The following is a 12,900-nucleotide window of genomic DNA, read 5'->3' as shown; positions in this document are numbered from 1 at the left end:
GGCACTCCCCGGGTGTCCTCTTGGCCGCTGAGCCCGCTCTCCGCCCCAGGTCATCAAGCAGAGTGTGGTGGAGCTCCGGCTGCAGGCCGAGGACAGCTTCGTGCTGAAGGTGGTGCAGCTGGAGGAGCTGCTCCAAGTCCGGCACTCGGTGTTCGTCATCGGGAACGCAGGCAGCGGCAAGTCCCAGGTCTGCCCCTGTGGCCTGCAGGGACACAGCCAGCACAGCCGGGGAGGGCTGGGCCCAAGGGTCAGGGACCCCGCCTCGGACCTCGTGGTGTCCTGGCCCCAAAGGCAAGGGGCCTGCGCCAGGAAGGAGGAGGGCACAGTCCCGGCCCTGGTCCCTGAGGACCTGCCCCTCCCGGCTGACTCTAGTCACCCGCCCCGCCCCCCCCCCCCGCAGCCCCCCCACCCCCCAGGCAAGGGGGAGGGTGACATTACCAATGTCGGTGACCCTGGAAGTCCTACCCAGGCCGGAGGTCAGCGGGGTGCCCACAGGATGAACTGTGTGCGGCTATCAAACTCATTTCTAGGGCTGGGATGTGATAAAGCACTGGCCTAAGCATGCACAGGTCCTGGGTGCAATCCCCAGCGTCGCAAAAATAAAAATAAACTTAAAAGTCATTTCCAAAGACTGATGACATGGGGGGACCTCAGGGCAAGTTGCTTTTTAAAAGGCGGAAACGGTTTCCTGAGCGGGGCCTGCACCAACAGGGACGCACAGGGGACGCCTCAGATGGCCTCGGAGTCTCCTTTCTGGGCCCAAGGGGGTGGGTGGTCTCCTCCCTGGAGGCTGCTTGTTCTCTGTGCTTCCCCGTGAGCATGCACTACTCGTAGAAGGAAGAGGAAATGAAGCGGGTTTTTCTGGACCTGAGCAGGGTCCAAGGGTCCCAGAGCTCTTGCGGTCTGCACCCGTGAACAGGCCACCTCCACCCCAGCCGTTGTCTGGGCTGCCGACTCACCCGCACCCCACTCCAGAGCAATCCAGGAGCAGTGGGTGTCGAGTCACACCTGAGTGACGTCTGCCCTTGCCAGGTCCTCAAGTCCCTCAACAAAACCTACCAGAACATGAAGAGGAAGCCGGTGGCTGTGGACCTGGACCCCAAGGCCGTCACCTGTGACGAGCTCTTTGGCATCATCAACCCAGCGACCAGGGAATGGAAAGACGGTAACTGACGGGAGCTGTGGCCTCAGGAGCGGGCGGTGGGAAGCTCGGCCTGGCGGCCCTGGTCCTCTGGGCTGGTCACCAGACTCAGTGCCGTTCACCGAGACTCTGTCAGGCTTGTGCCCAGTGGGATGATTCCCACCCTGGGAGCAGGGAAAGAGCCTGGGAGGACAGTGGACCACCAGCAGGCGGGGAGGGAGCTGCAGGAAGAGAACCTGAGGCAGGCGAGGGCCCGAGGCTGGACAGGCAGGCTGTTTGGTGGCCATGCCTCTGTCCCTGGGCTCTGGCAAAGACGCTCCTCCCCACACCTCAGCCTCGGCCGGCTTCCCAGGCTGGGAGCCACTCCGCCTGGCGCCCTCCCCACCTCCGCCTCTCGCCCACTCTGCCCCTCGGGTGCTGCCCAGACCTCTACAGTGACAGGGCTGTGACCATGTGCGGCTCTGTACCCGGTCCCCACAAGCCCTCCCAGTCCCGGCAGGTGGGGAGAGCACAGACAGGAGGCCACCTGGGGCAGGGGACAGGGAGTGAGCCGGTCCCCTCCTCGCAGGCCTGTTCTCCACCGTCATGAGGGACCTGGCCAACATCACTCATGACGGCCCCAAGTGGATCGTCCTGGATGGGGACATAGACCCCATGTGGATCGAGTCTCTCAACACGGTCATGGATGACAACAAGGTGAACTGTCCCCAGGCCACCTTAGGAGGGGCCATGAGGACAGCCAGCCATGCACACTGAGCACTGCCCAAGGCTGGGACCCAGAATGGGCACAAAAGTCACGAGGGGCAGAGGCCACCTAGTCACTGCACAGACATAGGACGCAGTTCCACGCGCCCCTCGTCCTCGAATGTCTTAGCGGCAGTGAGGACGGGGACAGCTCTCCAGCTCGTCCCTGGCAGCTCATGGAAAGGACAGCCGAAGCCTGGGAGGAGAAGTGGTCTTCAGAGTTATCTGAAGCAGTTTAAGGTGCCTCTCAGCCGGGCACAGTGGCACACACCTGTGATCCCAGCAGCTCAGGAGGCTGAGGCTGGTTCAAGGCCAGCCTCAGCAGCTTAGCGAGGCCCTAAGCAACTAAGCAAGACCCTGTCTCTAACAGGGTGCAGCTAAGTGGAAAGGTGTTTGCCTAACGGGCACGAGACCCTGGGTTCCGTGTCAGCACCACACACACACACGCACACACACACACAGAGGAAGGAAATGATTCTCACCGGGTGGAGGGAATGCAAGAACTTCCGGGATTGCAAGGGCCACGGTTCTGGACATTTCTACTCCTGTGTCTAGAGCTGCCCAGGGGGTCCTCGTGCCAGGCGGGGGAGAGGGATGTGGAGGCAAGGCAGGGCTAGAGGGCGGGGAGACCCGGGTGCAGGGTGGGCGTGCATGCTTCCATGCGGCTCCTCGCCTGCTGGACCCAGTAGGGATGACACGCAGCTGTGCTGACCCCAGGCGGGCTCCCATCTCCTTCCAGGTCCTCACCCTGGCCAGCAACGAGCGAATCCCCTTGAACCGCACCATGAGGCTGGTGTTTGAGATCAGCCACCTGAGGACGGCCACCCCGGCCACCGTCTCCAGAGCCGGCATCCTCTACATCAACCCCGCGGACCTGGGGTGGAACCCGTGAGTGGGGTTGGCTGTCCCACCCCACCTGTGCAGAGCAAGGGGAGGCGGCCAGCTGTCAGAGTATCCCACCTGCCCCCACCCCGTCCGTCCATGGGACAGTGGTCATGTCACTGCCTCCCATCCATCCATCCATGGGACATGTCACTGTCCCCACCCCATCTGTCCATGGGACAGTAGTCATGTCATTGCCCCTTGCCTTCATCCATCCATGGGACAGTGGGCCTTGTCACTGCCTCCCATCCGTCCATGGGAAAGTGGACCATGTCACTGTCTCCCATCCATCCGTCCACAGGACAGTGGGCCATGTCACTGCCTCCCATCTGTCCGTCCATGGGACAGCGGGCCATGTCACTGCCCTCCATCTGTCCATGGGACAGTGGGCCATGTCACTGCCCCCCATCCGTCCATCCATGGGACAGCAGACCATGTCACTGCTCCCCATCCGTCGATCCACGGGACAGCAGGCCATGTCACTGCCTCCCATCCGTCCATCCATGGGACAGTGGGCCATGTCACTGTCTCCCATCCATCCATCCACGGGACAGCAGGCCATGTCACTGCCTCCCATCTGTCCATCCACGGGACAGTGGGTCATGTCACTGCCCCCCATCCGTCCATCCATGGGACAGTGGGCCATGTCACTGCCCCCCATCCGTCCATCCATGGGACAGTGGGTCATGTCACTGCCCCCCATCCGTCCTTCTACGGGACAGCGGGCCATGTCACTGCCCCCCACCCGTCCATCCATGGGACAGTGGGCCATGTCACTGCCCCCCATCCATCCATCCACGGGACAGTGGGCCATTTCATTCCTTCCTTTTTGAATCGTCTCATTATAACTGTAATACGTGCACTTCATTCCATGGTCACAGCAGTGAAAGGGCAAGACATGGACGTGTTTAGGAAGTGACCAAGTGTGCAGTGGAGCCATCTGTCTGCACAGATCTGGAGCCCCGAGCTCTAGGGAGGGGGAGAGGCTCAGCCTCCAAGGAGTCCTCCAGAGGATGAAGTCAGGGCTGCACCCAGGCAGGGGAGCCCTGGAGGTGGACAGAAGCCGGGTCAGCATCCTGAGCATCCTGGGCGAGAGCCAGCACTTACAGGGGAGTGGGGCCATAGAGGGTGACCTGAAGAAGAGAGCTGGCCATGCCGATGGACGATGGGTGGCCGGGGAGGGGAGAGGAAGACACAGATTTAAGAAATGCTTGAAATCGTGAAAAACCGAGGACTCAATGTTGGTCCAGGGGCACAACTTACTGCTTGGACATGTGGCCAGTGATGGGCAGAGCAGTGGAATTTCAGGGACCCAGAAGTGACAGCTCGGAGCAATGACCCAGGGTGTGTTCCGGAACCAGAGGCTCAGGAGCAGTGCCTTGGCTGGAAGTGGCCCTTCAGTCCTCCATCCGCCCCTCCTCACACACCCCATGTTGGACCCTCGCCTGTGCCACGCCGGGGAACTGGACTCTCTAGGAGAGATGAGGAGTGGGCAAGGGATACTCCCTCTCTGGGGAACACGGCCTGTGCTGGGGAGGCAGAGGAGTCCAGGCATGGTCCTGAGAAAGGACACACACCGGGGAGGAAGACTAAGGGAGGAGGTCAACAGGAGCGTGTCCAGGGACATGGGACTGAGGACAGGAAGGTTGTCCAGGATTCGATGGCCAGGAACCGCCCCATAACTCCAGGGAACATGTTGCAGCAGGAAGGGGCTGGGGGCGGGTGCTGGGGAGCACTGGAAGGAGGCTCTCTGAGTTGGGAGGAGCGTTGTCACAGTGAGAGCCAAGCCGGGCACGGGGAGCAGGCACAGGAGCACCCAGACACACATCCCGGCGGGAGACAGAGGGAGATGGAGCCCGAGCGCCTCCCCCACCCACTGCGGGGAAGCAGCTGGGTGAGGCCAGGGCTCCAGGAGATGCGGAGGAGAGTGGCCCTGTCAGGGCAGGACTCGAGTGAGAGGCACCGTGGTGCCAGCCTGTCCAGGGGCCCTTGCCCAGGAACAGGAGTGTCCTGGGGCTGCCGTCACTGGGCCACAAACGGGATGCTGCCACCCCAGGTGCACACCCTCCCAGTGCCGCCGGTCGCAGAGCAAGGTGCAGGCAGACCTGGCTCCTCCCCGGCTCTGGGGAGCTGTGCCCAGCCGCTCTTCCCACCCCCAGGGCCACCGCAGCCCTGGGCATCCTTGGCTTTAGACATCGTCACTCCACCCCTGCCTGGGCCTCCACACCCTCTCCAGTGTCTGTGCCCACCCTCCTCCTCACAAGGACACAGGTGCTAGGTCTGGGGCCCGCCCCAATCCTGGATGACCACACCCAACCACACGCTCCACGCGAGCTCACGGCTTGAGGTTTGGTGGATGTGTCCTTGGAGGGACTGCCATTCTGTCCCTGTGGCACATTTGAGTTCTCAGGGTGGACAGGGCATCAGGACCATGATGAGGCAGGAGCTGCTGAGACCAGGAGGTGGCAGGGGGACAACAGGACGGCGGGGGCAGGGAAAACAGTGGAGTCAGCGTGGGCAGAGGTGGACCCGAGGGCCCAGGGCAGCAGCCGGTCTTGCTGGAGGAGAGCAGGCACGGGGCCAGACGGTGGCAGCAGCCCTCCCAGACTGCTGCGGGGGAGGCAGGACTCCAGGCCAGGAGCTGCCTGGCCACAGGGCCTGACATGCCCCAGCAGCTCCCAGGGAAAGACAGGAAGCGCCTGGACCCAGCTGAGAGGGGGAGCCGTGCTCACACGTCCGTCTGGGCCTGCCCCAAGAACCCAAGCAAGTGTGCGCACCAGCAGCACTAACGGCACTCAGTGTGACGGGCACCCTCAGCCAGGAAGCAGAAGCCGCCCTGTGCAGCTGCAGTGTCCCCCACGAGGACACCTGGACGAGGAATGCAGGGGGACACCGTGGGCTTGGGGACGCAGCCCTGTGCATGTCTGCCTTGCTGCCCTGGGTACCCAGGTGCAGCGGGCGAAGGTTCCAGCTCTCTGTTCCGGGTCTGGCCGAGGTGCAGGGAGACGGAGCAGCTAGGACGGGAGCGCACCACGGACAGACAATGCCCTCTGTAATGTGAGCTTCCTGCTTATGCCCTGGGCACCATCCTGGAAATGACGCACCGGCTGAGCTCACGGACCTCAGGGAGCCCGAAGCTATTTACGCTCTTAGCAGACACTTATTTGGCACTTAGCAGGCTCCCTTCTGTGTTAAAAAGACCAGCCCACGCATCCTCGCATCCTCGCAGAGGGGGTGGTGTGAGCATTGCCCACTCACCGATGAGAAGCGGGACCCAGGCCCCGGAGAAACTTGCCTCAGCTGCAGCTGGCCACAGTCCCACCCTTCCAGCCCAGGCAGGCAGACTGCAGCACCCAAGCCCCTCACCACTGAGGCAGGGAGGGACTGTGAACCAGGACACCCGCTGGTTCCTCAGGGGACTCTGAACTAACTGCAGCCAAACACAGAGCCACATGCCCAAGTCTCTAAGCGGACGCTTCAGGCATGGCTGGATCTGGAAGTTCAAACACCATGATGAGCTGTCCCTGCTGTCCCCCGCACACACCCGCCTCTCCTCTCTCTCCCTTCCCATCCCCACGTCCTCCGTCCCCTGCAGGGGATGTCATGGCAGCTTTCTCCCATCCCATCTCTGTCCAGCCCTCGGTACCATCTTCGTGTGTTCCCGGTTGTTAGGGGCTTACTGAGCACCCCCAGCCAGCAGTCCGAGGAGAGCACTGACCCCTGGCCTAGCATCCCCTCAGGCCCCCTTGGGGTGTACAGCACAGCCTCGGTGGTACCCCGATTAGACCCACTGTCACACAGGAGTAGCCAGGCTGTCCCGGCCCTGACTGTGGCCACCCCAGCAGAACCCCATGGAGGGTGTGGTGCGTTTCCCACAGGGAGGCCGCCCGGTGGGCCCCGGGAAGTAGCTGCTGACACCCAGGCCGCCCGTCTCCCCAGGGTGGTGAGCAGCTGGATCGAGAGGCGCAGGGTGCAGTCGGAGAAGGCCAACCTGACCATCCTCTTCGACAAGTACCTGCCCACGTGCCTGGACAAGCTGCGCTTTGGCTTCAAGAGGATCACGCCGGTGCCCGAGATCACCGTCATCCAGACGGTCCTGTACCTGCTGGAGTGCCTGCTCACCGAGAAGAACGCGCCGCCCGACTCCCCCAAGGAGCTCTACGAGCTGTACTTCGTCTTCGCCTGCTTCTGGGCCTTCGGGGGGGCCATGTTCCAGGACCAGGTGATGGGCGTGCCGGGACCCCGCTGTCTGAGCGAGAGCCAACCCCCCTCTTAGCTGGGCCTTTTTTTTTTTTTTTTTTTTGCGCTTTTGGTTTTTAACAGCTTATAGATTACCGACTCGAGTTCAGCAGGTGGTGGATCAATGAGTTTAAGACCATCAAGTTTCCCTCTCAGGGAACGATTTTTGACTACTACATTGATCCTGATACTAAAAAGTTCCTGCCGTGGACAGACAAAGTGCCTGCCTTTGAGCTGGATCCCGACATCCCGCTGCAGGTAACCCCACAGCAGAGGCCGAGAGCGGGGCGCAGGGTCCCTCCCCAGACATGCTCAGGCAGCCCGTCCAAATGCAACCAGTTTTCCCCCGTAGCCCTGTTTAAGTGATACAGGGAGTTCAGAGGTCTGAGAGCCGGGTGCCCTACTGTGATCCCGGCCACTCAGGAGGCTGTGGCAGGAGGATCACAAGTTCCAAGCCAACCTCAGCCACTTAGCGAGGCCCTAAGCAACTTAGCCAGACCCTGTCTCAAAAGAAAAAGAGAGCTGAGAATGTGGTTCAGTGGTCAAGTGCCCTGGGCTCAATCCCTAGCACCAAAGAGAAGAAAGAAGACTGTGGAGATCTGCAGGCTAGTGAGAGGTAGGACTGGATTGGTTTGTGGTCTGAGGCAGGCTCCCAATCCCCTGTGCTCTGCTCCCCTCCCTCCTGTTCTTGGGCCTCTCCGCCCCAGGCCTCTCTGGTCCACACCACGGAAACCATCCGCATCCGCTACTTCTTGGACCTGCTCATGGAGAAGTCCTGGCCCGTGATGCTGGTGGGGAACGCGGGCACGGGGAAGTCGGTGCTGATGGGCGACAAGCTGCAGAAGCTGAGCACAGACGAGTACCTGGTGCAGTCAGTGCCCTTCAACTTCTACACCACCTCCGCCATGCTGCAGGGTGAGGTGCCCGCTGGGCGCACTCTGCATGCTGCCCGCCCGTGTCCTGTCCCACCTCCCTGCAAGCATGGGGTCAAGGAGAAGGCTACCGGTCCTCCTGGGAGCACCCGTGCCAGTCCCAGGTGGTGGCTCCAGCTTCCTGCCACTCCAGCCTCCCAGGGTTCTGTCTGCTCTGGGACTGGGGGAGCCGAGGCTGCACGGCAGACCCCTGCCCGCCTCTCTCGGGGTCCCTGAGGGCCACTCCCTGGGCAGCTGCATTCAGCGATCATGACCCTAGCCAGCTCCCACCCCGTTTCCTCTGGGAAGTGGGTAGGGCCCAGGACTGGGGCAGTGGTTGACCCTCTGCCCACCCCAGGTGTGCTCGAGAAGCCGCTGGAGAAGAAATCGGGGAGGAACTATGGGCCACCAGGCACCAAGAAGCTGATCTACTTCATCGACGACATGAACATGCCTGAGGTGGACAAGTATGGGACAGTGGCCCCGCACACCCTCATCCGGCAGCACATGGACCACGGGCATTGGTAAGGGGGGCTGTGGGGCGGAGCCAGTGGGTGGAGCCAAGGGGTACATGGGGCGGGGCCAAGTGACAGGGGGCGGAGCTACAGGCCACGTGTGGGGGACTCTGTGAGCCTGGGCACAGGCAGAGGGCCTCCCCCAGCCAAGGGGCATGGAAGGCGAGGGGTATGGTGCAGTGACAAAGCCACAGAGGGGTCCCCAGGACCTTGGGGCAGACTGGACAGAGCGTGACATGCTTAGGTTTGCGATTTGGAAAGATCCATACATTCAGTTCCTCCTATCTCTCAAAATGGGCAAGTGGCCCAGGCCATGCCCAGGTGCCAAAGGAGCCTGATGCCAAAGGAGTCCAGGAGCCCGCGGAGGGCTTGGGCTGCCGACTCCCATCCCTGCACTCCTGAGTGTCAGGGCCAATTCCAGGGTTGCCTTCCCCGCAGAGCAGCAGTGGCTCTCAGAGCACCCTCTGGAGGACCGGCAGGATGCCCCAGACCGTGGGTGCTGCAGGCTGGCCTGTGGGGCCAAGGGAAGTAAGAGGGATGGCGCCCTGGGGAGCCAACACAGCCACCCGAGGTGGCCGCTCCACGCGCACCCTGAGCACAACATCTCTGACGAACAGAAGGTGGTGTCGGTGCGGAATTTGAGGGCACCAAGACAGGAGTGGAGAGTCGGAGGAACGTTGGGGCCAGCAGGCTTTCGGGGGGATCACCGTGAGGCTGATGAGGACTCAGCCCTCCCGGCTCCAGGCCCCTTCAAAGCCCTTGAAGAGGCTCCACAAGGTCAAGCACTCCAGGAAACTCTGCTGAGATTATGGCGTTCTTCAGGAGGCCCCAGGCGGCTGCGCACGGGCCACACCTGGGTCCACGCCTGGGTCCACACCTCCCCGGAGTTTAACCTGAAGAACCCTGGGGGGCGGGAGTCAGGCTTCGGTTTTCAAGATTCCTCTGGAGTTTCAGGTCCAGGTGGCTCCATGGTGACAGGGTGGGTGTGTCAGGAGGCAGCAGGAAAAGACACTCAGGGACAACAGGGAGTGCAGACCCCCCTGGCGGGAGGTCAAGTGTAAGGTTCACGGAAGAACACACCTCTGTGAGCCTAGGAAGGGGGGCAGGGAAGGCGCAGGCAGAGCCCAGGGCCGGAAATGTGAATGCTGTGATTGACATCCACATCCTTCAACAAGGGAGACCATGAAGAAATGGGACGGCCAACAGGACAGGAGGGTCCACATCGGATCCACAAGGGCTTCCTGTAGGTCAGCACGAGGCAGCACCCCCACCCCAGAAAGAAAGGAATGATGGAGGAGAGGGAAAAGTAAGAGGGATGGGGAAGACAGCCCAGGCTGGCCCCGGAACACACCCGTCAGAGCCGGGGTAAGGAGAGTAACCAAAATGTCCAGGGACAGGAAGCACTTATCACTCGTGGCTGTGTCCCAGTGGCCTGCCCCCCGTGTCTTTTCACGCACTCACTCTCGCAGTCCCCACAGGGACCCACTGCACAGATAAGAATGTCAAGGCCCTTGCCGGGCACCATGGTGCACTCCTGAATCCCAGCAATTCAGGAGGCTGAGGCAGGAGAACTGCAAGTTCAAGGCCAGCCTCAGCAACTCAGGGAGACCCTAAGCAACTTAGAGAGACCCTGTCTCAAAATTAAAAAGTCTGGGGCTGTAGCTCAGTGGGAGACCACCTCTGGCTTCAATCCCCAGTACCCAAAAAATAGAATACCGAGGCCCACAGAGGTTAGCCAACTTACCCAGCACCCTGTGGCACCTAAGGAAGGAGCAAGGATGTGACCCCAGGCCTGTACTGCGGAACATTCTTCTGCCGCCTGTTTCAGATTTTTTTCTTGAAGGCCAGATGTGGAGCTGCACACCTGTAATCCCAGCGACTCGGGAGGCTGAGGCAGGAGGATTGCAAGTTCAAGGCCAGCCTGGGCAACCTACTGAGAACCAGCCTCCAAATAAAAAATCAAAAGGGTTGGGGGGTGTGTCTCGGTGGTAGCACACCCCTGAGTTTAATCCCCAGTATAAAAAAATATTATTTTTTTTCCCTTGAAAGCAAGAGGTAAACTTGGCTGTTTGTCATCCAGTTGGTATTACTGAGATTCTTTCTTCAACCACCTTCACGGCAGTCCTGGGGGCCGGGTGGTCATGCTGGTCTCCCTGGCACAGGTACGACAGGCAGAAGCTGACCTTGAAGGATGTCCATAACTGTCAGTACGTGGCTTGCATGAACCCCACCGCTGGATCCTTCACCATTGACCCAAGACTGCAGGTGAGCAGGAACCAAACTCATCTCGGCCACGGCCTGGGGTCTGAGGCTTGCTTGAGAATAAAAGCATTGGTTCGGGGTGTTCTCGGGGGCTCCCTAGCCTTTCAGAATGTCAGGAGACTGAGGGAGGCTGGAGAACAAGCCACCAGCCAGCCCTCCTTAGGACCCCCTAGCGCTGCCATAATTAGCAAGTAAACATGCAGACACCCAGTGAAGTCTGAATTCCAGCCAGGCCACAAATGCCCTTTCTAGTACAAATATGTCCCAAATATTGCATGAGACATAATTAAACTAAAAGAGACCTTTGTATTTGTGGCATATCTAAAGCTTGGATTTAGTAGGACACCCAGCATCCTGTCTGCAATCCTGCTCAGACAGCTCTCACCCCTAAATCACGGAGGCATGGTGGAGACCTGAACTACAAACCCGGGCCCCCTCTGAGTCACATCTCTGCCCCCACAAATGCTTCTGGACAGCAGGAAGTGAGTGGCTGTTTCATATCCAATCAATAGTTAATGTGACCTCACCTGCAAGGCACAAAGAGGGAAACTGTCCATCCTGACCATGTCCCAAAGGTAGATGATGTTAGACAGTGAGGACGGGGGTCTCCTCTCCCAAGAAGGTGGCCCTGGCCACCAGCTGGACCCCTAGAGCTGCCTGACAGAAGACTCTGGTTCTCCCGGGACAGCGCCACTTCTGCGTGTTCGCCGTGAGCTTCCCTGGCCAGGACGCCCTCATGACCATCTACAGCACAATCCTGATGCAGCACCTGTCCTACCGCTCGGCCTCCATGGTGGTCCAGAGGATGAGCAGCCAGCTGGTGGCTGCAGCCCTGGGTAAGCTGCCAGCTGCCGCCCTCACTGCTGTGTGGGGCTGGCGGTTCCTCATATTTCCCCTGGTGAATGTTTTATCTATACCTTGGAATCAGTAGGTCTTAAATGATGCCGCATTGCAGCAGGAGATACGTGGCTAAACTGCTTCAGGGGACGCAGAGCACAGAAGTCCAGGACGGGGCCACGAGCCAGTACAGCAGCAGCAGGCTGCCCCGCTCCTCAGGAAGCTTTGCAGCTTTCTCGCTTAAATCGTCACCATTTCATGGTCCACTTGCTGGAGAAACGTTAAGCTCTGTGCTCCCCGAGGCCATGAGGCGCACATCACAACGCATGTCTTTTCCCCTAACAGCCTTGCATCAGAAAGTGACCTCAACGTTTCTTCCCACGGCCATCAAGTTCCATTATGTCTTCAACCTCAGGGACCTCTCCAACATCTTCCAGGTACTGGTCACGTGCTTCACCCCTGGTGCACTCTTCCTCTGCCTCTCTCTGGAGAGAAGGCAAAGTGAGTGCAGAATGATGATGGTGATGGTGACGGTGATGGTGATGCTGGGGACAGTGACTGGGTTGATGATGGTGATGATAGTGATGGTAATGATGGTGCTGATGCTGATGATGGTGGTGATGGGGAAAATGATGGTGGTGGTGGTGATGGTGATGGTGATGGTGGTGGTGGTGGTGGTGGTGATGGTGACAATGAGGGTGGTAGTGATGGTGACAATGATGGTGATAGTAAGGATGGTGGTGATGGTGACAATGAGGATGGTGGTGATGGTGGTGGTGATGGTGACAGTGATGGTGACAGTGAGGATGGTGGTGATAATGATTGTGATGGTGATGACGGTGACAATGAGGATGATGGTGATGGTGACAATGAGGACAGTGGTGATGGTGACAATGAGGATGGTGGTGATGGTGACAATGAGGACGGTAGTGATGGTGGTGGTGATGGTGACAGTGATGGTGACAGTGAGGATGGTGGTGATAATGATTGTGATGGGTGGTGATGGTGACAGTGAGGATGGTGGTGATGGTGACAATGAGGATGATGGTGATGGTGGTGGTGATGGTGACAGTGAGGATGGTGGTGATGGTGACAATGAGGATGATGGTGATGGTGGTGGTGATGGTTACAGTGAGGATGGTGGTGATGGTGACAATGAGGACGGTAGTGATGGTGGTGGTGATGGTGACAATGATGGTGACAGTGAGGATGGTGGTGATGGTGGTGATGGTGACGATGGTAGTGATGAGGATGACGATGGTGGTGATGATATTCCTTCTTATTTATTGGCTGCCTGGTCTGAGTCAGGCATTAGGTCTGGTCACTTACACTCCATTTTCTCTCCAAGCAACATGCAAAGCTGGGACTC

The 12,900-nt window shown here is 59.7% G+C and overlaps 1 protein-coding gene across 1 annotated transcript in view; it reads left to right on the top strand.

Moving 5' to 3' along the window:
• Positions 1-12,900, top strand: part of Dnah17 (dynein axonemal heavy chain 17) — a 93,722-nt gene that overhangs the window by 47,975 nt on the left and 32,847 nt on the right. The window contains exons 40-50 of the mRNA XM_046446652.2: positions 50-187; positions 1,033-1,165; positions 1,710-1,837; positions 2,625-2,773; positions 6,707-6,989; positions 7,091-7,264; positions 7,714-7,921; positions 8,276-8,441; positions 10,595-10,697; positions 11,383-11,530; positions 11,877-11,968. Coding sequence (XP_046302608.1) covers positions 50-187; positions 1,033-1,165; positions 1,710-1,837; positions 2,625-2,773; positions 6,707-6,989; positions 7,091-7,264; positions 7,714-7,921; positions 8,276-8,441; positions 10,595-10,697; positions 11,383-11,530; positions 11,877-11,968 — 1,722 coding nt within the window. The remainder of the gene's footprint in view (positions 1-49; positions 188-1,032; positions 1,166-1,709; positions 1,838-2,624; positions 2,774-6,706; positions 6,990-7,090; positions 7,265-7,713; positions 7,922-8,275; positions 8,442-10,594; positions 10,698-11,382; positions 11,531-11,876; positions 11,969-12,900) is intronic.

The sequence above is a fragment of the Marmota monax genome, unplaced genomic scaffold (assembly GCF_021218885.2).
Source record: "Marmota monax isolate L192 unplaced genomic scaffold, Marmota_monax_Labrador192_F-V1.1 WCK01_AAM20220418_F8-fsc00353, whole genome shotgun sequence".
NCBI lineage: Eukaryota > Metazoa > Chordata > Mammalia > Rodentia > Sciuridae > Marmota > Marmota monax.
This window is presented reverse-complemented; position numbering and strand designations above follow the sequence as displayed.